The sequence below is a fragment of the Homarus americanus genome, unplaced genomic scaffold, assembly GCF_018991925.1.
Source record: "Homarus americanus isolate GMGI-L3 unplaced genomic scaffold, GMGI_Hamer_2.0 scaffold51859, whole genome shotgun sequence".
Taxonomy (NCBI): domain Eukaryota; kingdom Metazoa; phylum Arthropoda; class Malacostraca; order Decapoda; family Nephropidae; genus Homarus; species Homarus americanus.
The window spans coordinates 4,284,266-4,309,312 of NW_024711292.1; the positions used below are offsets into that span (position 1 = coordinate 4,284,266).

Consider the following 25,047-nt stretch of genomic DNA (forward strand, 5'->3'; position numbering starts at 1 on the left):
TGTGTGTGTGTGTGTGTGTGTGTGTGTGTGTGTGTGTTTCATCATCACCCACGCTCTTATATTCTTTTAACTATACACTGTATACAGTTAAACTTCTCCATTTAACGGACATCAATCTAACAGGTATAGTCCGTTATATAGAGATCTCATTATATGCACTCTAAGAACACAATTTTCTCTCACACTCTAGTTTTCCTGAAAATTTTATTATTATCATAAATATAAATCCACTCAGTTCTAAAGTTAAGTAAATATGTTAAGGAAACTTGTGTACAGGAGCAGTAATAGTAAGTTATCCCCTCGCATCGTCTGCCCTGCATAGCGGAGATGAAAAGTAGGGAGAGACGTTCTGCTGATATTGGCATATGTGGAGAATATATGCACTAAGAACGACCACAGAGTCAAGTGAGGTAAAGTAAGTGAGGTAAAACCTGAAGCAGCTCACTGAGACCTCTCCCTTCCTCATCTCTAGGTTATACAGGCATGCATTGATTTTTCTTTATAAATACACACATAGTCTTCCCTTTTATATGCTACAGCAAGTAGGAGTTATTAAACACCTTTTATATGCTACAGCAAGTAAGAGTTATTAAACACCTTTCTTTCTGTCAGTATTTTTATAACCGGTAACTCAACAAAAATCTCACCGAGGTTAGACGTTGAGTAGATTAGGAATGGCATTAGTAGTGTTAGGTTAGGTTAAATCAGGGATTACTTGGTTTGGGTTCGATTAGGGGTTGAGTCAGTTTAGGTTAAGTTAAAAGGTAGTTTAGTTAGGTTAGGGTAGAGGTTCGTTGCTTTTGTTAAGTTCAGATTCGTCATGTCAGGATAGTTCGCTTCGGTTACGTTCCGGGTTCGGATACTGTTCGGAAATTCGAGATTTGTTAATTATATTTCCTATTCACCCAGAAACAAACAAAAAATGGTGGCGCTATGGTTCTTGATCCTCTTCTTACAGTCAGGAGGTCACCGGATCGATCCCTGTTGAATGGCTGCGTTTTTGTCTCTCGCGGAGGTAAATGGAGCAAGGACTGATGACTGACCCAATGTCTGTCTATCTGTACCTGGTAAAGGGTAAAAACCTTGTCCCTAAATTCATTGTTTTAACCAGATCCCGCATGTAAATGACTATAGGTCATCACTTGACAAATTAAATTAAAATCCACCGATACGTGTTCAGTTTACTCTGAGACAAATGGACGGACACACGAATACACGGACAAACGCATCGGTATGTTACGAACGCACTCATGCATGGGATTCCATATACTCATTACCAAGGTGTATAGAGGCCTCTCCTGAACCACGAACCCCCAAGAGATTCAGACTCGTAAATCCGAAGCATTTATGGACAGAATAATGTATCAGCCTACTGCTTCGGGGTTCACAAGTCTTATGAATCTCTCGAGGATTCGTGGGTCAGGGGGAGAGGCCAACGGACTTTAGTAGTTAACTGTACTTCTCTGGGAACATATTCGCCTCTTGGGTATAAAAGTAATACTATTGTCTTCTTTGTTTGCTTATTAGAGGAGGAAGGGCCCTATACACCGACCCGGTATCTTCCTTAGTTCGTAATATATCTGACATCACTTCTCCGAAACTAACAACCAAATTTGTATCCCCTAAAGCACACATTGACACATTCATGTCACGATGAGAACTATGAGAGTGCTATGTCTGTTGTACTGAAAAATTGTCGTATTATTTAAGACGAAAAAGGAAATATGTACTGACGACAGCACAGCCACAAGCGGTACAGGTCTCATGGATATAATAATATACGTTTAGTGTCGCGCATCGTAAAGTATTTCCTCGGCCCACCTTTGAAGTCACAAAAATTAAATGAATATATTTTCTCGTACAATTCAGGTGGCATATTGAGAATAAATATTACTTAGCATAATTTTTAATTAGAGAATATAATTATATAGACATTGTGACGTTTGAGAATGGTAGCTTGGTTTAGGTCTGATTCAATGTTTCTTATTGTGAATGTTCAAGAGGAGGAACACTTGTTATTGTAATGGTGGTAGGTGATGCCTGTCGTGTAAATATTTAGTCTCCCTCTTTCATCACATTATCTCTCTTTTGACATATATTAAGTTATCTTACTGTTCAAGAATGGTATGGTTAAGTAACTTTGTAAATTAATTTATATAAAAACATTTAACATTTCGGATACTATGGAAGTTACTTGTCACTGAAAACTGTTATATATTTACTCTGTACTTAACGGCTGCCCATCTAACAAGACTTATCTGGTGTTTTGGTGAGGATAAACTATCGTCTTCAGGTAGTTCAACTTATTTCCTCTCGTGGGTTAAACATTGTTGTTCACGTGTTCAAACTAGTTTTTTCTTAGAGTTTGGTTATAAATGGTTAAACCATTTTTTCTTGGGATCAGTTATTCTTATCGTAGTGAATTGTTAATTAATATAATTTAGTTAGTAGGTTTAGTTTTGGTTTTTAAATGGTTAACTTGCAATACTTGAAGAAACAATTATGTATTAACAAGAGGAATTTATTAATACAGATTAGTAAATCAATACAAACTGGGATTATTCCTAAAATACAAAAATAAAAAATCCAATAAACTTACGGCTCTCTACGCAGTTGTCAGAACAGGCCAGCACCAACACCCCCTCGTTACTGTAACGCTGAAATACAGAGAAGAACAAATATTACAGACTACACATTACAGTATTAAAGAAACGGAAAATGGCCGCTACTTACCAAATTTTCCTTTAGTTCTTCATTTAATCCTCACAAATAAGTATATTACATACCTTTACGTAAACTTTCCTGACTGGTATTGTAACCAACACCTGAACTCAGGCCAATCTAAGCTTACCTTAAGTCAGGTTTAGATCAGGAATGCTGTCATCGTTTATATTATGCAAATGACATACAGCACCCAGCCAATTAAGGTAAGAACCTGTAATGTACGCAAGATTATGTAAAGTTAGGTTACAGTGAAGTAAAGTTAAATTAGACAGTGTTGTTGATGGGTTAGTTAAGGGATTTATGGTGTTTCAGATTTAATTCGACTTGAACAGAACGTGTAGACATTGCAACACACACACACACATACACACACACACACACACACACACACACACACACACACACACACACAACATTTGCAATAAGAACACTCCAGGAACAACATCCACCACTGGGTCAGGCAGACTCAAGCGGCAGCACACACCAACGGCGCAGACCAGAACTTTACTGGGGCCAACCTTGCAGCCTCTCACTGATCTACCTTTTGAACGCGGGATGGAGGGGCGATGTCAGATTGTGTTTATTGGATGTGAAAGAACAAGATTAATGTAAATATTGAAAGGAAGAAAAGTAAAAACAAACACAGGAGGGAAAATACTTACATATACACACAATACTAATAAAATAGCATCCATGGTCACTAATATAGTAACATAAAGCTATTATTTCTGTTTTGTCGTAGTGATTAATTTATAAACACTTAAACTATACGGAAAATAATTCGTTACTTCATAATTAATCGTTAAGTAATGTTGAAATTGAAAAAGAAGCCAAATTAAATGAGAATGACGATGATATGAAAATTTACTCCAGAAGGAATATCATTGACAGTATCTATGTTGTGTACATTATTTTATCACATACTGAATAATCTGGGCTTAATTATCTATATCTACCTGTCTATCAATCATTCCATCTATATCTCTTATCAATTATCCATTTCTGTCCCTTCAGCCGTCTAGTTGTCAGTCTCTCTCTCTCCCTCCCATGTTCCCTTGGATAAGACAAGAACAGGAACAGGAACAGGAACAGTCGAGGTTGCAATGGTGAACACGAGAGCGCCAGCAGAGAGCGTTGGGGCAGGTGCCGGATTCTCAGACATTTATATACTAAATTTATTTCAGTACAGTGAATAAGGATAAGAAAAAATGGTTGTTGTTGAGCTTACGAGCTTTAGTTAATGTTATTTTGTCCTTTATAATATTCTAACTTAACACCATGAGTAGGATAACCGTTCCTCTGAGTACATCGAATAAGCTGCCCTTTATGTAAGAGATCTTAACCCTTTGAATGCGATGAGTTAACCCTTTGTATGCGATGATTTAACCCTTTGAATGCGATGAGTTAACCCTTTGAATGCGATGAGTTAACCCTTTGAATGCGATGACAACTCCTTGAATACAATATCTTAACCCCTTGAATGCTTTGACTTAGCTTCTTAAATACGATGAATTAACCCTTTGAGCGTGATGACTTAACCCCTTGAGTGTGAGGTTGTATCCCTTAAGACAGGTTAGGATACAGTGGAGAGAGAGAGAGAGAGAGAGAGTCTTATTAAATTTTTTTACCATGTGTTACTTGGTGGTGGAGGCGCCGCGCTGCTCGCTTTAAAATGTTTCACTTCATGCTGACAAACTTTTGCATTTTTTATGAGTTGAAATTCTTTTATGTAGTCTTATAAAACTGTGACTCAATACTTAGACGTCAGGTATTATTATTATTATTATTATTATTATTATTATTATTATTATTATTATTATTATTATTATTATTATTATTATTATTATTATTATTATTATTATTATTATTATTATTATTATTATTATTATTATTATTATTATTATAAGTGAATTAAAATCTAATAACATATCGCCTTGTCCTTAATCTATCCCAAAGTTCATCGGAAAGCGTGAAGCTTTTATTCTCCAGACAAACTCAGCTGGCAGTTCTTATGCTCAGCTGTAGTCTTCAGTGATACTTTATCTTGGACCAATCTGGTGATCTCTGCCTCAGTATTGACCCACAGGTGAGGGCCGATGAAACATGAGAAATGCGACTTTTCTTGGATTAAATAAAGTCAATTTTATTTCCAAGTTCCCCTGGGATCTTTTCCCAAGTCCATTTCCTATATGGTTCCGTCTTGAAGGAAGGAATTCGTGATTAAGAAATTCTTGTTCACTGTTGTTATTATTTTTTGCCTTGGTATTTATTTCCTTCAATTCCGGTTTCAGTAACGCTGACGATTTTTTTCCTTTAATATTTTTTTTCGATGGAGTCACGGATAATGGTGTTTAACCCTTTGGTATCTGAAGGGTTAAATAATCGTAATCATTGTAATTAAAGGATTAAATCATCGTCGTCAATGGGTTAAAATATTGCCATCAAAGGGTTAAATCATCGTCATCAAAGGGTGAAAGAACTTATTTTTTTCGTGTATAATCATATAATTAGTGAAGAAGTCTTTTGTCTTTTCATGGGAGTAATGACGTATTGGGATAAATACCTGAGCATTGTAGAGTTTATATACTTATTAGGTCTTGTAAACAGGTGTCTTGATAACTTATGAATGATGACTGCAACACTACTACTGTGTCTGTCATCTCCCCCTTCATGACAGTACAATTTTATTATTTATCTTACTTTCTCAGTCCAGTAAATGTTTGGCCACAAGCGCCTGGTCTCAGCTCCCACTTTCTCAGTCCAGTAAAGGTTTGGCCACAAGCGCCTGGTCTCAGCTCCCCACTTTCTCAGTCCAGTAAATGTTTGGCCACAAGCGCCTGGTCTCAGCTCCCACTTTCTCAGCCAGTAAAGGTCTGGCCACAAGCGCCTCTCAGCCCCACTTTCTCAGTCCAGTAAATGTTTCACAAGCGCCTGGTCTCAGCTCCCCACTTTCAGTCCAGCAAATGTTTCCACAAAGCGCCTAGCTCCCCACTTTCTCAGTCCAGTAAATGTTTGGCCACAAGCGCCTGGTCTCAGCTCCCACTCTCAGTCCAGTCAGTGCCTGAGCCACAAGCGCCTGGTCCAGCCCCCAAGTCAGTAAGCCACAAGCGCCCTGAGCTCCCACTTTCTCAGTCCAGTAAGCGCCTGGTCTCAGCTCCCACTTTCAGTCCAGTGCAAGGTTTCACAAGCGCCTGGTCTCAGCTCCCACTTTCTCAGTCCAGTAAATGTTTACACAAGCGCCTGGTCTCAGCTCCCCTTTCTCAGTCCAGTAAATGCAGCCAAGCGCCTGGTCTCAGCTCCCTTCTCAGTCAGTAAGGTTTGCCACAAGCGCCTGGTCTCAGCTCCCACCTTCAGTCCAAATGTTTGGCCTGCTGCCTGGTCTCAGCTCCCCACTTTCCAGTCCAGTAAATGTTTGGCCCACAAGCGCCTGGTCTCAGCTCCCACTTTCTCAGTCCAGTAAGGTTTGGCCACAAGCGCCTGGTCTCAGCTCCCCTTCTCAGTCCAGTAAATGTTTGGCCACAAGCGCCTGGTCTCAGTCCAGTAAACCGCGCCTGGTCCCACTTTCTCAGTCCAGTAAATGTTTGGCCACAAGCGCCTCGTCTCAGCTCCCCACTTTCTCAGTCCAGTAAATGTTTGGCCACAAGCGCCTGGTCTCAGCTCCCCACTTTCTCAGTCCAGTAAAGGTTTGGCCACAAGCGCCTCGTCTCAGCTCCCCACTTTCTCAGTCCAGTAAATGTCTGGCCACAAGCGCCTCGTCTCAGCTCCCACACATTAGAGTGAACCCAGCACGTATCATGGCAAACTTGTGTATCATATTACTGAGAGTTAAGCTGCCACCCTCGGGAGTGTCAGCCTCCATGAGCTTCTCAAACGGAACAGTGAATTAGTTGGCCGAGTTCATCCAGCCGTCCAAAAGTCTCCTGATATAATATATTACGTGGGGAAGGGGACAGGGGCGGTGCTGCTGGAAGACTCTGACTGTAAGGCTCAATGTTCATCTTGTTGTAGGACGCTTCTCTTATGTTATATAAAGATTAAGTACGTAACCCCCGCGGTCTCGCTTGATTTACTTATGTAATTTCGTAACTTTAACACATTATTACAACTTATATTAATTTTAAAGTTTTATCTCAGCAGAGAGCAATGGTGAGCGTTATAAACATGAGCTAAAGTTAGTCCACCACCCCCACGAACCACGATCCCCCGAGAGATTCAGACTCGTGAACACACGCGCACGCACGCACACACACACACACACACACACACACACACACACACACACACACACACACACACACACACACACACACACGCACACACACACACACACACGCACACGTACACACACACACACACACACACACACACACACACACACACACGCACGCACACACACACACACACACACACACGTACACACACACACACACACACACACACACACACACACACACGCACACGTACACACACACACACACACACACACACACACACACACACACACACACACACACACACGCCTCCTTCAATATTTGTCTCCCGCACAATATTCACATTGTTGACATCCTGGATGAAGATCTTGTCTCTGATTGCTCCCTCAAACGTGTTGACAGAAGTAATGGAGGAAATAAAAATAACAGCATTAACCTCGAGAGGCATTGTTGAGTGAGAGAATCTGTTGGTGGATGTTTATACGGTCATCCGGGTTAGGTTGGGTTATTTATCAGAACCCGTATCTTGTCTGTATGATTGTGTTAACCAGAGAGTTGAAGAGATAGTGGGGGACCACAGTGTATCGGGTACGGATATTGATAAACAAGTATATTTGGAACACAGCTGCTGACTCCCACACCGACCGCAGAACATAGTGATGGTCTCTTAGTAACGTTACTCCTCTGTACACCTCCTTAACCGCGGCTCACTCATCCATGGCTGACCGTCACTGTCTTTGTGTTTTCCAGGTTACTCTGTCGATACTTCTGTCACTCCTTCCTTCAACTCATCAACAGTGATTTTGGTATAGTAGTAACGTTCTTCCCTTTTCCTCTTCCCTTTGCTCCTCCCCTCCCCCTTTGCTCCTCCTCCAACTTTGCTCCTTCTTCTCCAACTTTACCCTCCCTCCTCCTTTGCTCCTCCCTCCCCCCTTTGCTCCTCCCCTCCCCTGTCGCTTCTCCTCTCCCTGTTGCTCCTCCCCCTTGCTCCTCCCTCCCCCAGGTTACTCCTTTCTCCCCTTGTTCCTCCCTCCCATTGCTCCTCCTCCTCCCCATTCCTCCTCCTCCCTCCTCCTCCCATTCTCCTCCTCCTCCCCCATGCTTCTCCTTCCCCATAAGCTTTCCCCATCCCCTTGCTCATCCTCTCCTCTTGCTCCTCCCTCCCCTTGCTCCTCCCTCCCCTTGCCCCCCTCCCCCTTGCTCTTCCAATTTGGTCCAGCCATCAACGGGTCTGCTTCACAAACCTCTCCCGATAATCTATTCATCCTTCCACCATAAAATAAATACTATTGAGGCAGCTGGGGCGAAGAAATTGGAGAGAGAGAGAGAGAGTGTTTACTTGTTCGTAATTAGCTGTTGCTTTGTTTGCAAATACACTCTTGTGGGACGCGCCTTAGTATACGTTTCTGCTCTACACAGTGATCCAGATGTGAACGGTTGGATTGGTGGTGTTTTATCGGAAGATTAGTTTTACTTGCTTACGAGTCACTGGTTTGTAAGACGCTGGGGTTTGTTTATTAGGCATGAAGTCACCTTTATGCATTTCAGTAACTGTTTGGAACAACTCCAGGCGTTCATTAGAGTTTTTTTTTTAGAATTATTTACACTTTTTCTCGAGGACAAAACACAGAGTCCAGCACACACCCACGCGTACCCTGGGAAACACTAAACACTACACGCGTGAAATAGGTCAGGTGGGGCGGGAATGTTCATCAAGCCAAGACTTGATACCCTGCCGGACAGAGTCAAGTGAAAAAGGACCGGAGGGCAGATATTGAGCGGTGCAAGAAGGTTGGGAAGGCAGCCACCTGGACAAGGGAGCGATGCTGGAATTTTACATGAGATGGTGCCTAGAGGCCAGACGTCCGCTGCAGGTCAGGCTGTACACGAGTAACTTGGTATGACGGAGAAAACCTTCCACTATACCGTGTTATGTAAACTCACGGTGAGTAAATAACATTAAAGTGAGCTACAGTAAAACTCTCATATTGCTACAGTTTGGTGAGGAATATACAGCATCAATACAAAATATTAGCATTTTTTCTTCATTTTCAGTGATTTTCGATATCTGTTTCGGAGTAAACTTTAATTCCTTAAATGTGTAAGTTATTCCCCTATAACTTGTACTTCATATTACAAAGACCATATTTTTCATCCTCACCTACAGTAAGTCGCTCTCTACCCAAGATGTATCGTTTGTTTGTCTTCCTAACATGGTTGACTGGGACCTTTGTTGTCAGAGTATTATTGTGAAGGAACAGTAATTGAGACTCTTAGATGCGTTCTTCAGGATTATTTTAAAGGAATCTCTTTTTTTTTAAGGTTAAGATATGTAGAGTTCAGAGTCACAGGATAAAATATTACTCTGGCTTGGCGGATGATCTATTGCCTTCAGTATCATATATTTGATTTCAACTTTCAACAGATGATTTCTCTTGGGATGAACATTAGTAATCATGTCAGTTACCTTGTGGGAAAGAATTTATGTTCTACGGTGTTGAGTTGTAAATAAACACGATAGATTATGATTCAAGATTTTACATTATTACATGAACAGAATGCTGAACCTTACTATATTGTAGCGGTGGTTAATGCAGTAGGTATAGGGGCGGGGCTTAAAGATTGACCTAACCCAACCAGCTCTTACCAGTTCCTTTTTCGAGAGAGTGTAACCCTTTGAGTCCTGTAGGGTTAAGTCATCGTCCTCAAAGGGTTAAGTCATCGTCCTCAAAGGGTTAAGTCATCGTCCTCAAAGGGTTAAGTCATCGTCCTCAAAGGGTTAAGTCATCGTCCTCAAAGGGATAAAGCATCTTCCTCAAAAGTTTAAACGACGATTGTTAAGGAGTAATTTCAACAATGTTGAAGCCTGTATTAAAAACTCAATAGACATCATTCATATATTCTAAAATAAGTCCGCGTTTATAAGAAACGATATACTACCTGCAGGTACTAGTGTATGAGATATATCACAGGTGAAGGTTGTACTTGTCTCAGATGGAGTATAAACGTGTCAAGGTTGTGAGAGTCTCAGCCTGCTGGTGTCCGCTACAAGAGGATCGATGTTGTTGACTGGGTGAGACATGGAGGTGAAGAGCGTATACCGTCCGGGTGATTTCTCTTGGAAGGTGAGAGTGGTGGAGGCTGTCGCTGTTGAGGGCATGGGTTGCTGCAGGGGGTGAAAGCATGGGTTGGTGCAGGGGGTAAGGGCATGGGTTGGTGCAGGAGGTGAGGGCATGGGTTGGTGCAGGAGGTGAGGGCATGGGTCGGTGCAGGAGGTGAGGCTGGTCAGCAGGAGGAGGGGGCCGGGCTGCAGGGGTGAGCAGAGCATGGCCGATGCAGGTGAGGCACAGGTGCGAGAGGCCAGAGATGTTAGCAGAGGCTTGAGAGCAGGTTGGTGACAGAGAAGGGAGACATGCAAGGCAGGGGTGAAACATGATGGTGCCAGGAGGGTGAGGGCATGGGTTGGTACAGAGGCTGAGAGCATGGGTTGGTGCAGAGGCTGAGAGGATGGGTTAGTGCAGGGACTGAGAGCATGGGTTGGTGCAGTGGGTGAGGAGGCATGGGTTGGTGCCGGGAGTGAGAACCAGCGTGTGGGGAGAAGATAGGTGGGGGTAATGAAGCGGCTGGTGTTACCCATAATGGCGCTAATGATCAGGTTCTCCGAGCCGCTTCCTCTGTTAATTCTCCGTAAAAACACAACACCGCGCCGTGACCACCACCAAAAATTGTCCTTTTAAAACCTCCCTTAAGTTTTCTTACTGGAAGCGTTGTGTAAGACTTATTATACCAAAAATACAATGGACAGTGAACTAGACTTCTGTATTAATTTTTAATAATTGTGTTGCCAGTAGTGAACTGAGACATACAAGCACAATACATTTATTATTAATGGTTGTGTACTGAAGCTCCTGGTACAACTCATACACAATAAATGTAACGAATTTTAGTGATAAAAGAAGTCGAAAGGAAAGATCGGTTAAAATATAACTGGGTTGTAAAAATTGGTTAAGTGATTAATATAACGAGGAGGATATATGTCATTTAATTAATGTAGTTAAGAATTTAATTGCGCTTCAGCCTCAGCGGTGCGACACGCTTTACAGGGTGAAAGATATATTTAGACAAATTCATCAAATGTTCTTTACAAAATCAGATAAATGAAAGCTTCCCCTGAGACCTGACTCACTGAAATTATAAACAACTTATTCAAACCTGAGAAAAAAATTAGACTCATAGTGTACTCAAAACTCACAAGACTCAACTAACATTATATTCCCGTTCCCATTATGACCACAAACTATTGATCTTTGGCTTCTGAGGAGGAGTAGGAACACGGCCCTCGTTAACCCCGCCGCCGCCCCTCTGTTGACAACTCTCGCCTCCAACACTCCTTATTCTTGCGGACACAATTTATATTTCATTATGTTCCCTGTAAAACACAACACCATCTATGATCCCTGGAATATATCACGACTCTTCAACCCATGACGTACAGTCTCAAAAAAAAAAAAACTATATACAAAATTCTGTTGAACAAATATGACACATCGGACGAAGGATTTTGACAACTCTACTGAGATAACAGGAGTCACAGTGTTCATTCGGAAATTCATCGACCCCCTAGTACAGATAGTGTTTTTGAGTGTCTGTACTGCCTGCTGCTGTAGAACTTGAGTTTGAAAAGGTAATAATGGTCTCTGGTGTCACCCTCCCTGGACAATGTTGCTTATCTTAACTGCTAAATGGGATCACTGATGTCTTTTATGGCCACCCAGCACGCCTACCGTCCCCTAATCCCCACATTTATCGGTACAATAACCTCAGTAATCACCATTTGTAGGTATAAAAGGAAGGTTGTGTACACGCAAGGGGCACAGATGTTTGTACAGTACAGCTCTTAACTCTCTCTCTCTCTCTGAGAATAGTAGCGCGGTAGACTCAACCTACACTCACCTCAGATTCTCGTAGACTATGACAACACAACCAGCCCAGCATCACACACCCTTCTGATTTTGGTCACATCTTTACCAAAGCTGACACAGAACACCGTAACTCCAAGATCCCCGAGCGAGTACTTTATACCGAAGGATACTTGCTGGTGTTGAGGATAGGATAGGATCGGGTAATCATTATAACTCTTGCTAATGTCAGGGCAAACTCGCCAATTACGGTTTCCTATTATCGGCTGTGATGTCAAACTGCCCACGACGAAAAATAGAAAATTGCTTCTTGTACATTGTAAAACGAATAGGAAGGTGACGTTTGAATTTTCCTGAAGTGGATTAAACCAAGAAAGTGAAACGGAAGGGGGTGAGGGATGGGTGAGAGGGTGAGGGATGGGTGAGAGGGTGAGGGATGGGTGAGATGGTGAGAGATGGGCGAGATGGTGAGGATGGGGGTGAGGGGGGGGGGTGAGGTGGGGTGAGAGAGGGGAGGCGAGGGATGCCGGGTGAGATGGTGGGAACAGGAGAGGGTGAGGAAGGGGTGAGAGGGTGAGGGAGGGGTGAGAGGGAGATGGTGAGGAAGGGTGAGGGAGGGGTGAGAGGGTGAGGGAGGGGTGTGAGGGTGAGGGAAGGGTGAGAGAGGGGGGAGAGAGAGAGAGAGAGAGAGAGAGAGAGAGAGAGAGAGAGAGAGAGAGAGAGAGAGGAGAGAGAGAGAGAGAGAGAGAGAGAGAGGGGGGAGAGAGAGAGAGAGAGAGTACACATAATTCAGGATTGTGTTAATGAGGTGAGCGTGTACTAACAAAGGGCACAAGATGATGTTGTTTACGTTATAGGAAATTCATCTAATTATTTTGCGGAACAACACAACAGCCTCACGCATTGTGTTCTGTGATCACCAGTTCCATAAATCAACGGCGATGAATTACCTCCTCGCTTGAATTAAAAATGGTGTTGCTGGAATAGGGAAAAAGAATTCCAAATTTATGGCTCGAGTCTTTTTCCTTCACCGTGTTAGTTCAGAGCGGGACAACTTTAATATATCACGTTAATTATATCATTTATAAACAGGTTTACTCTTCTTTCCAATTAAGAATGCCTTTAAGAAAAGAAAAACCACTTATGTACTCAGTTACATTCAGAAGTATAGCAACATTGATCTAAATCTTTGGTGTTTTTAATCAGTCTTTTATAAAGTTATTCTTTATTATCATAAAATTTTCCATTCTTCTTTGATGGATTCAGTTGCCTCTTGTGGAAAATATCCCTTTAAGGTTTTCTCGCGTCTCTGGTTGTAGTCAGTCATATTCTTCCTCGTGTCTTGTAAAGGTATATATACAATTCTTCAGCTTATTTGACGCTGAGAGCTCTCGTTGTGGTTCAATCTAGTGTTTTTTTTAACCATTTTGTGATTCCTTTGTTGTCTTTAACCCGATGAGGATTTTGGTTTAACCTTTAAAGGTGATGGTTTAGCCCCTTGAGGATGTTGGTTTAACCCTTTGAGGTAGATAGTTTAACCCATTGTGGATGATAGTTTGACCCTTTAAAGTCAATAATTTAATCCCCCAGGACTCAAAAGGTTAACTGCCAAAATCTAAATATACTACACTTGTCTCCTCGACTCGAACAACTTCACCGACACTTCTGTTTCTACCTAAGTTATCCTCCACCATGGCAGGTCCTCACCGAGAGCTCCTTCACAGATTTCCCGATGGGATAAATCAGTTCCATGGGTCAAGGTTTTGTTAAGGTCGTCTTTGATATTTGTTTATCTTTATATTTTTTTTTCCTAAAATAAGTTATGAACAAAGGTAACGAGAAAAAAATTGTTATTCATGTCGAAACACACACACACATGGCCACACACTAAAATAAAGCCAACATTTCTCAATAGATTTCCAATAATTCAACATTACTGAGGTATTTCCACAAAGAGTCAAATCCCTGTTTTTGGATCTGCAATAATTTACTCCGATAATTCCAATAAAAATTAGTCATATTTTAAGTCCCATTTACAGTGGCTGTTTGGTTGTGTAGTCTGAACCCCATTACCCCATTGTAGGCTCCTATTGACCTGGTCTCTAACAATACCCGAATAGATGAACACAACTCCTGTTAATCCCACTATTGTCCCGGGAAGAAATATATCGTAAAGCTGATGATAGTGAAGATCCTGATGCTAGTTACATTCAGTGTAGTCGCTCTAGTCTAGCTCTAAACGATAATGATTCAGAAAATTCCACCAATTAGCAGCCAACAGCGTATGCCAATTACCAACGGCCACAGCAACACACAACCTTTCACTGGCAAGTCTACGGACTTGGCGCACCCACATTCAACCACAAATCAATCATCATTATAACTTCCGGAGAGGTTCTGATCAAGTTCTGAATAAGTACTGTACAGGAGCTAATAAACCACTAGAAGTGAACTTGCTTATGCCATTTATATATATATATATATATATATATATATATATATATATATATATATATATATATATATGTCTGATAGTGGGAAAATGGAAACAACGGAGTACCTTAGCTTTCGTCTTATTCAAGATTTTATCAATTTTCTATCCACGTTTTCATTGATTTATATATATATATATATATATATATATATATATATATATATATATATATATATATATATATATATATATATATATTAGCCATACTCGTACAACAATGCATTCAGGAGGATTATATAAAGTTGATACCGTAATCAATTTAGTATATGTATGTATGTATGTATGTATGTATGTATGTATCGTGGTAATGGGACAGGAGGTTTGGAATCTAATAATTTATTTGTATGCATCACAACAAGAGGGCGTGCTAACACATAATGGAGGCGACTGAGACACACAGTCCTCCGCATCTGAGACATTTCAGGGGATTGGAAATGTTCTTAAACGATCAACAAAATTATCAAACCTTAGGTGTTGAGGCAGCGACAGATACAAAACTTGGAGAATTGGTATAAACAGCCCGAGAACGTTTAGCGTAGAGGGCTGTGGTCGCCAACCCTCAGATAGGAAGACGGCACTTTGATATCCAATATTATGCACACTAACTCCAAAACATTATTAAAAAGAAGCATCCCACATTATAACAATCATCTAAACACTTGAAGTTATAACTCTAGCTTGCCCTTCAGGTACACGCAAGGTAATTAACTTGTGCAGCTCAACTTCCTTCACCAGTACAGCATTGAGAGCCAGCGGCGACCAGCACTAAACTTGGTCTGGTTTTACTACACGTTACCTAATAGAACTTTTCTTCCCAAAAACTCGAGGGAGACATTTTATTTTACGTACGTCGTCTGCTGGAGGGAAGGAAAAACCGAGAGTGAAGAGAAATAGTTGAAAAGGGTGAAAAAAAAGGAGGAAAGATTTTAAAACAGAACGGGAACGAGAAGCTTGATAAATAGGTGTAGGAACAGATGGTTACTCACTATGATCTGTGGAGAAGGAAAGATTGAGACAGAGGAGAAATGGTTGGGAGGAAATGAGAAGCACAACCGTAAAGGGGATGTTAAAAAAGGGAATGAAAAGAAATGATAAACGAGGAAACACAGAAAACATGAAGAAGACTCGGTAGAGGTGAGGGACAGGGTGACCGGGTAAAACCACGACGGACAAAACCCCAGTCTCATATATAAAATAAACCACTTTTATGTTTAGGTTAGGTTAGGTTAGTGTTGACAAATGACAATCCCGTTGGGGTTTTGTCCGTTGGGGTTTTGTCATGGAACCGAGGGACAGAGGAGCTAGGAGAGGTGTAATCTTGAAATCTTCCAATATTTGTCGAACACATTAGGTGACTCAATCAAAAGGTGTATATAATTTTGTCTCTATTCTGATAATTCAATCAAAACTAAGCAATATCTTTTATGATATATTCGTGAGATTTGCCTTCAAATGAATTTCTTTCTTGTCGTAATATTAATGAACTTCCTGACGATACGATAAAAGTGTTACCAGGAGAAACTGCAGTAACTTTCACTCTGTAATGTTCGTTATATTATTCGTTTGTAGTTTGCAGTTCACCGGCTCTTAATTTCCAGCCTTGTGAATCTTATCTACAGTCACCCACAAAGTCCGTTCACCTCTCCCCCTGAACCACGAACCCCAAGATTCAGACTCATGAACCCGAAGCATTTATGGGCAGAATATTGTATCAGACTACTGCTCGGGTTCACAAGTCTGAATCTTTCGGGGTTTGTGGTTCAGGGGGGAAGGCAAGAGGACTTTTGTGGGTGACTGTACCTACTCGTGAATGGTGAGTCCTTAGTCATTGTGGTCGTCTCTGGGGCACACAAGAACACATTTCTCTACTGTACATATCCAATATTTTACTGAAGTTCAGACATTTGTTCTCGTGTCGTCAAGAAATAGTTACTCAAGTAAATCAAGCGAGGCCGCGGGGGTTAATCTTTATATAACATAAGAGAAGCGTCCTACAACAAGATGAACATTGAGTCTTAGAGTCAGTCTTTCAGCAGCACCGCCCCTGTCCCTTCCCCACGTTATATGTTATATCAGGAGACATTTGGACGGCTGGAAGAACTCGGCCAACTAATTCACTGTTCCGTTTGAGAAGCTCATGGAGGCTGACACTCCCTAGGGTGGCAGCTTAACTCTCAGTAATATGATACACAAGTTTGCCATGATACGTGCTGGGTTCACTCTAATGTGTGGGAGCTGAGACGAGGCGCTTGTGGCCAAACATTTACTGGACTGAGAAAGTGGGGAGCTGAGACGAGGCGCTTGTGGCCAAACCTTTACTGGACTGAGAAAGTGGGGAGCTGAGACGAGACGCTTGTGGCCAAACATTTACTGGGATGAGAAAGTGGGGAGCTGAGACCAGGCGCTTGTGGCCAGACATTTACTGGGCTGAGAAAGTGGGGAGCTGAGACGAGACGCTTGTGGCCAAACATTTACTGGGATGAGAAAGTGGGGAGCTGAGACGAGGCGCTTGTGGCCAGACATTTACTGGACTGAGAAAGCGTAGTGGGTCGCCGGTGTGTACTGTCCCTGCCACTGTGTACTGTCCTGGCCACTTTACACGAGTGTTTCCTCAACATTGTTCACCAAGAACATTGTCTCGTGTTTGTGAATAACTATATTTTTTTTCATATTCGCCTGTCTTGTCAGGGATCACATTTTTTAGGTTTTTATCATACCAGTTTTCATGCTTTTTTAGTCCATATTTCATGTCAAACGTTTATTCCTTCATTTTGCTTGTGGCTAAGCTTTGTGGTGATCAATCAAATTTTTATAGTGCACAATCTCGTTTCAGTGTGTATGTGTGTCATTGTTAGGGTGTATGTATGTAAATCAGTGTGTGTCATCGTCAGTCCGTGTGTGTGGGGGGGGGGTCTCGGTGCCAGCCTGGTACTTGTGGCCTCCTCCTCCCTCCCCCACCCCTGCAGGTGACGCCTACTGAAGAGCGGCTCAACACTGCAGTACTAAATGCAGATGTTTGTGAGACCTACTATGTGTGTGTAGCGAATGTCGGCCTACTGGCACTCCGAGTTAGTGCTGCTACTACCTTGCGACACACACACACTATTCATCTGGTGATCTAATACCCTCAGCGTCACCACCTACAGATAAAGCGATACACCACGACTCTCCTTGTACACTACCTGTACCTCTCCTTTTTACCTATTTAATGAAATACTTTATATCATCACTGCCTCCAAACTCTATAAACTTTACCTATTGATCTGGTAGTTTTACTTTTTCTTTGTCCTTTCCAGTTCTCATGTGATCGAGTCGAGTGTCTCCTTGATCCACTAGTATTGATCAGTTCTCCTTGTAACATGACCTGTCCGCTCCCACTTCACATTCCTTTGTCTTTTACAGTGGCCGTCCGTCCGTCCGTCGGTCCGTCTGTCTCTTTTGCTTAGTTTCAATTCCCACTCATATGATTCCTTTTGCTGTCTTTATGAGTTTTATGTTTAGTGAATAACCTAATCTGACTTACTGTAAGTTACCTGTGAATAATATTTTTTTATCACAAGTTTTTAACGTTACTTCAAGTCAGATTTGATTATTATTATTTATTTATTTTTGGTCACATAGAGTTCCAATTACTGAGTGGGAGGAGGGGGGGTTACAATTAGAAACACGGAGAGGTAAACTGCAGCTGCTGGAGGGAGTGTAGGGGTGGTGTGTTGGGTTGGGAAGACGTGTGTGTGGGAGGACGTGTGAGTGTGGAAAGACGTGTGTGTGGGAGGACGTGTGTGTGGGAAGACGTGTGTGTGGGAGGACGTGTGTGTAGGAGGACGTATGAGTGTGGGAAGACGTGTGTGGGAGGACGGGGAGGTGGAAAGACGTGTGGAGGACGGTGGGGAGGACGTGAGGTGGAAAGACGTGTGGGAGGACGTGTGTGTGGGAGGACGTGTGTGTGGGAGGACATGTGTGTGGGAGGACATGTGTGTGGGAAGACATGTGTGAGAGGGACGTCAGTGATTCCATTTTGTGAGGCAACTAACTTCTGTCCCTGTATCCTCAACTACCGCCTGGATTTTAAAGATCTTTAACGCCACTTCTCTTTCCCAGCCATCGATTCGTCTTCAAGCTCACCTGCAATAAATCTCAGCCTATTGCTTCTGGTATGTCTATGCAGAGAAGGAAGAAAAAAAAGAAAGAAAGAGAGAAAGAGGGAAAATGAGAAAGAAAGACAGAAAGAAAGAGAAAAGTTAGTCATAGAGAGACAGACTGACAGAGAGAGACAGGCAGAATATATCTCAGGTATAACACGGAACGATACCTCGGGCAAGACAGGCCAATAAGACGAACCTCTGTCAACTCAAGATGTCTCCTCCAATTATTTACTGAGGTACTGCAGGTTGGGTGTGTGGAGGGAGGCGTGGATGGCAGAAGACTTATTTTGAGGGAAGAGTCGAGCTTGAGAACGGCTTGTGAGTGGTTGAATATGGGTGCGCCAAGTCCATAGACTTGCTAGTGATAGATTATGGCCAAGTGTGTGTGTGTGTGTGTGTGTGTGTGTGTGTGTGTGTGTTTCATTAGGCTTCTATCTCATGTCATTATTTATTAAAACAAAACAAAAAATAAATCACTAGACCAAATTAAAATTCTAACATTACATCAATAACACATAACAGTATTTTAACAGCATCTGTACAGCACATGCACATCACTTTTACAGGACTTCATCACATTAACATCGGGTCATGGAATAAACTTTACTGCGTCCAACCATTTTCTGTATTTATTATGGGTAACTTATGTATATTCAATCATTTATGTGAGATTTTTGACATAAATTTAAGTTTATTTCACTGGTATATTTGTCACACAGAATTAACACTCCTAACTTGTAGTAAATATATTTCTCAAGCATTCTCAAGCGATTTCAGGTAATTTTCACGTTTAATTTGATGTTATTTAAACGAATTTTAGAAGATAATGTTATCTGCCCTAAATAAATTTCTCCACTTTAGATATTTACGACATTAATTGGCTACGAATTTAGGAATGAACTGGACATTACATTAGTTTGGGTCTAAAATATTCAATCACACGTTTTCTTTTATTACATTGTTCACCTCCGTTGGTAGTACAGTGAACCTTCTATTAACGGACTATGTGGAGAGGAAAGTCCGTAATATCGGAAGTGTTAGATATGAATCCCATATATTGGACTTCTCTCTCCATATAATCCGTTAGATGGGGTTTCGACAATAAACACTCGATATAACGGACTTTCATCTCTATATAGTTTTTTAGATGGACGTTTCATATGTAACGGACCCTCAATATAGCGGACTTTTATCTCTATATCGTTCGTTAAATAGAGGTTACACTGCATTGAAAAAAAGGTTCAAATCGACTACGGTAATGTGATCGTAAACTCTGTCTGTTCTCTCGTCATCATTTTGTCTTTTTTTTTATTTGTAAGTAATTAGTTTAAAAAAAAGATCGCTTAACTGAACGAAGATTTTTCGATTTAATTTTTGAGAACCATTTTTAATATTTTTCAAAGGAACGGAAGTATGGCAGGAGGATATTTCCAACTTTTAAGCTCTTTAGTACTTGTTGTGAATAGCAGTACAAGTAATAATAATAATAATGATAATGTTTCCTTTAAAAATATCAACTCTTTCTTTTGTTCTTTTAGTTTCCATCCGATAGGGAGAAAGTGAAGTTTATTCCAAGAAATGTTTTCTTTCTTCCAAGACATTTTAGTTCGTTCTTCCTTCACCTTATCACTACACATCATCTTGTAGACGACAACATAAAACCTTCATCACTTTTGATCAAGAGAAACTCTTTTTTTTTAATCATTGCGTCTAATCCTTTGACAGTTGTTTTAACGCAGTCGTTTACGGCTATCTTGCCCGAGTGGAGACTGATGGTTGGGACTATTCTCACTGACGCATTTCCTTATTTATTTACAAACTCACATATTATTGGTCTTTTTCGTATATTTATTTCCTCTCTATTTCATTGTTTATATTTTTAATACATTTATTATATTATCCTTCATTAATATATTTGTTAGATTGTTGAGTTAGATTAATAGTTTATTTTTACACAGGTTCATTGTTTTCGCAATTCAGTTCTTGTTTGGTGATAGTTCTGTGTATATTTAATCCATTCTTTATTTCACTTTAGAGAGAGAAATTTATTTTATAATTATTATATCAAGTGTAAGTAAGTGGCTTTCTTTCTTTTCTGCAAATTTCACTCTCGCGCGAATGCAATATTCCGTTTTATACTTTATCCCGTATACCAATCTATCATGGCTGCCGGTACTGAATTGATTGAGCAACGACACATCCACATATATGCATTTTATTGGATCAAAATAAATTCATTTTTATTTTTTATATTAATTTAGACCTTCCATAAACCAGTTTCTACCAGGATATCTACCAGGATTCTTCTTCAGTGAGCGCCAGGGAGGGAGAGACGAGTGTGTGGGTGTGGCCAGGGATTCAGTGAGCGCCAGGGAGAGAGAGGCGAGTGGGTGTTTGTGGCCAGGGGTTCAGTGAGCCCCAGGGAGGGAGAGGCGAGTGGGTGTTTGTGGCCAGGGGTTCAGTGAGCGCCAGGTAGGGAGGGAGGGGGGGGAGTTAGCGATATTTATCCTCACTACACTCTCCTTCGCCCAGCAATTTGGTAATGGGATACATGCCAAGATAATGGTGGTTGTCCCTGTTTCTCCTGCTGTAAAACGAGGCGTTGTCTTCCAAAAATAGACCTAATTTACTCTCCATGCAAAATAGAGAGAATGTTAATTAGGTTACAATAGTAGTCTTTAAAGACAGTCGATGATTCACACAAGATGGCGTTAGTACTCGACAGTAAAAGTTAACAAACTGCTTTAGCAACCAATTGAGGTTATCAGAATCAGTGATGCTTATTGATACTTGACAGCAAATTGAATCAATTAAGGTTTGATTCGCACGTGTTAGAAAGAATCGATAAAGCACAGAAATATTGTAACTGGTCTTCTGTTAAACTTTTATAGCTTCAAAATATTTAAGGTCGAGAAGATTGATTCCTATATAAAAACATTTATTCATGGTTTAAGTATGATTGTACATTAGTGAGTGTTCTATAGTGTTTTAAAGAACGACCAGTCCTAACCTTTTGACTCCTGAAGGGTTAAATATTCATCGTCAAAGGGTTAAATCGACGTCGTTAAAGGATTAAATCAGCTTCGTCAAAAGTCTGTCATCGTCGTCAAAGGGTTAAATCATCGTCGTCAAAGAGTTAAATCATCGTCATCAAAGATCTAAATCATCGTCGTCAAAGAGTTAAATCATCATCGTCGTTAAAGGGTTAAGGTAGCAAGTAAACCCCTCGTTCCGCCTCACAGGAATCGGGACAACAATGGCAGATACTAAACCATTACCCAACTCGCTATAGATCGTGGTGTTACATTTATTTATGTCAACTTTGGAAAAATTCACTATATTCTTTGAGTTATCGTGGCCAGAACTCCTAGGAGCTCCTCCTAGACGCATGAGGGGATGAATTTTGTTTGTGTTATCGTGGCCACAATTCTCAGACGCACGAAGAGGATGGACGGTGGGCGGAACGAACGCCAAGATGGAAAAAAGAAAGATTGTTATGTTGGAGAAAATGACACATAAATATTTGTCAGATAAATGGTTTAGCTCTCTGGCAATTCCAAAGATATATTATACAAAATGCTGCAATAAAAAAAAATATATATATATTTCAGGTATTGTACAAACTCCAACGTAAATCTAGTGAACTTTGAGCTGCTAATGGTCCAATGACTTTTAAAGGAAAGCTATTTCAGGGAATAACTCAACTGACACACATTCAAGTCCGCGCTGAAAATATTTGTTCAAACTATTTTTTTTTCTACACTGACATTCGACAAAAGAGTATTAGAAACATTATAAATACCGTTGTAAGCAGATCGAGAACCACAGAAAGCCTTAAGTTAGGAGATGTATCTACTGTACAAGAGTAATAAACATGTATGGGTGTAGGTGTGGGTGTGTGTATGTGTAGACTGATACATTAATATGTCCATAAATGCTTCGGGTTCACGAGTCTGAATCTTGGGGGTTCGTGGTTCAAGGGAAGAGGCGAACGGACTTCAGTAGTTAACTGTACACTCAGACCATTGTTAAGGTAAAGCTACACTCATTACACACACAGCTCACTCTCAGATCAAGACTATTCTCACTATGGACTTGTATCATCCTCAGATCAAGGAGACATCAAAGGTACATTTAACATATAGACCACGATACACCACACACTCTGCTGGTAAAGTCTTATACACCTGTGAAATGTTGTAGCTCCCCAAATTACCTGAACACATTTGTACCTGGCCGTCTCACCTGGCTAGCTTCAGTGTAATCACCAGTGTATTGCTTTAAATGACTTTTATACACAACTTGTATAACCTTAATTTTCTAATTATGCAATTTTGACCTCAGTTTCTCTCTGAATTTGGCATCTTGTTCAAATATTTTCCCTAAATTATCTTCTCTGAGTTTAATTACCAAATCAGGTGATAATTTACTGTATATAAGGGATAAAATTAAATAATAAAACAAATAATTTGTTGTTGGATAATATAAGTTTCTTATTAGGGTCTTTGGAAAAATATTACTGGGGGAGAATCCGACGTGCAGGTGAGGGTAAATGAGAGGAAGGTTCATTAAGGAGGAGTAATGTGATGGCTACCTCGTCAGGGCAACACCTCACACACTAATTGAGTAAATAACGTCCAGAATTTCTTAATATATTAGCACGAAACATTGAATAATGGGGCTCAACACAATAACTCTCTCTCTCTCTCTCTCTCTCTCTCTCTCTCTCTCTCTCTCTCTCTACACGTTACATTTATCTCTTTCTTCATTTATTCTTGTTTACCCAATTGGTCTTTGTAATTATTTTTAAGGGTACTTCTTAGAGAGAGAGAGAGAGAGAGAGAGAGAGAGAGAGAGAGAGAGAGAGAGTGTATATTACCGATTTTTATAACGAGATGAATAATATTTATAGCAATTAAATATATTGCTATATCGATGTTTATAATAAATGTATATAATGAATGTTGACTATTAATCACACATAACTATAGCGGCTGTGTGTATAACATTTATTGACAAAGCTTTAATAATGAATAACTATTTACTCTCGTTATTAACTTGATAAATGATATTTTTTACATTACTATTGTTACTCTGAAATTGTTATTCTTGTTGATATTAGTTAATTAGATAATAGTGTTTGTACTGTTTAATGATAGCGGTAATGTCTTTGTTTTTTGTTTATTTGTTCAGTCTAGTTGTATGGTGGTTGTTGTTGTTGTTGTATGATCTCCATAGTGATCGTTGTTGTTTATTAGGTTCATAGTAATTGTTGTTGTTCATAATGATTGTTGTTTGGTGCGTTCGTCCGTGCGTGTGTGTGTGTGTGTGTTTGCGTGCGTGCGTCCGTGCGTGCGTGTGTGCGTGTGCGTGCACCTCTTAGGATGTTAAAAGAAAAAAGTACATAACCCGGATTGTTATCGTTGTCGTTTTTGCTTATTTACAAAAAACAAACAAGCAAACACACACTTATTAATGACATCACTATTAAGACCCTACCAACACCAGGGAGGAAATGAGAGGCCACAGGAAAGAGGAAACTAAACAGCTCGACTAAGAACTCTTGGTCGATCGAATGTGAAATTGAAAGATCTTATCACCAGGAGGTTGGAGTAACCCCCCCCTTGTTTCTATAATGAAAACTGCATATTGCTCCACCATTAACCAAGATAATTACACATTAACCTTAAAATAGATGAAAAGAGAGACAAAATCGTGACATTACAGAATCATAAGTTAGAAATCCATAGACAGAATATCCATCAATGGTCTTTTATCTGAACAAAAGCTGTCGATTGTAGTAACAGCTTTCAATAAGGACGTTTATGCTGATATTCTGATTGAAATTTAGGTAAAAAAACACACAGTAAATTTTTTGAGGTAAAGATTTAGGTTACGCTATGGACCAACACTGAGACCATTCATGTTTGCTGTAGTAATGGATGACGAATGTGAAAGGCGACTCCATAGGAACTAGTATTTGCGAATAATTTGTTGAGTGATGTGAGGAGGAAAAAAAAAAGGTAAGAGATAAGTGAAGAAAGATGAATGATGAGAAGTACAAGGAAGAGAGATAAGAGATGATGATGAAGGGTATAGTGAGGAGATGATAAGATTCCTTGGTGCTTTATAGAGAGATGGTAAAGAGGTGTAGAATTGATCTTCCTGTCCACCATAACACAACGCTACCCTATACCATTCACTATAACGTAACACCATCCTACACAACCTCAATATAACACCTTACCACCCCTCCATCACCACCCCCCATTACCACACAACACCCCCTTCATCACATAACAACAACCCCCCATCATCACCACACACCACACCCTTACCCCCACCACCTCCTCGTCCTGACCGGGTGCATGAAAGCAGCAGGCTGTGACAGAGGCTAATAATACAATAGCGATTCGGGGCGTTGGACCAGGGTGGGGTGGGCTTGGGTGGGCTTGGGTGGGGGTGTGGTGGGGTGGGGTGGGGTGGGGTGGGATGGGTGTGTGGTGGGGGAGCTTGATGTTTACGTTATGTTACCGCGTTCCTGCTGCCGGCCA

The 25,047-nt window shown here is 40.7% G+C and overlaps 1 protein-coding gene across 1 annotated transcript in view; it reads right to left on the reverse strand.

The window, feature by feature from the left end:
* LOC121875708 overlaps nucleotides 1–25,047 on the reverse strand; it is a 107,557-nt gene that overhangs the window by 4,762 nt on the left and 77,748 nt on the right. The window contains exon 3 of the mRNA XM_042380384.1: nucleotides 2,600–2,657. Within this exon, the coding sequence (XP_042236318.1) occupies nucleotides 2,600–2,657 (58 nt within the window). The remainder of the gene's footprint in view (nucleotides 1–2,599; nucleotides 2,658–25,047) is intronic.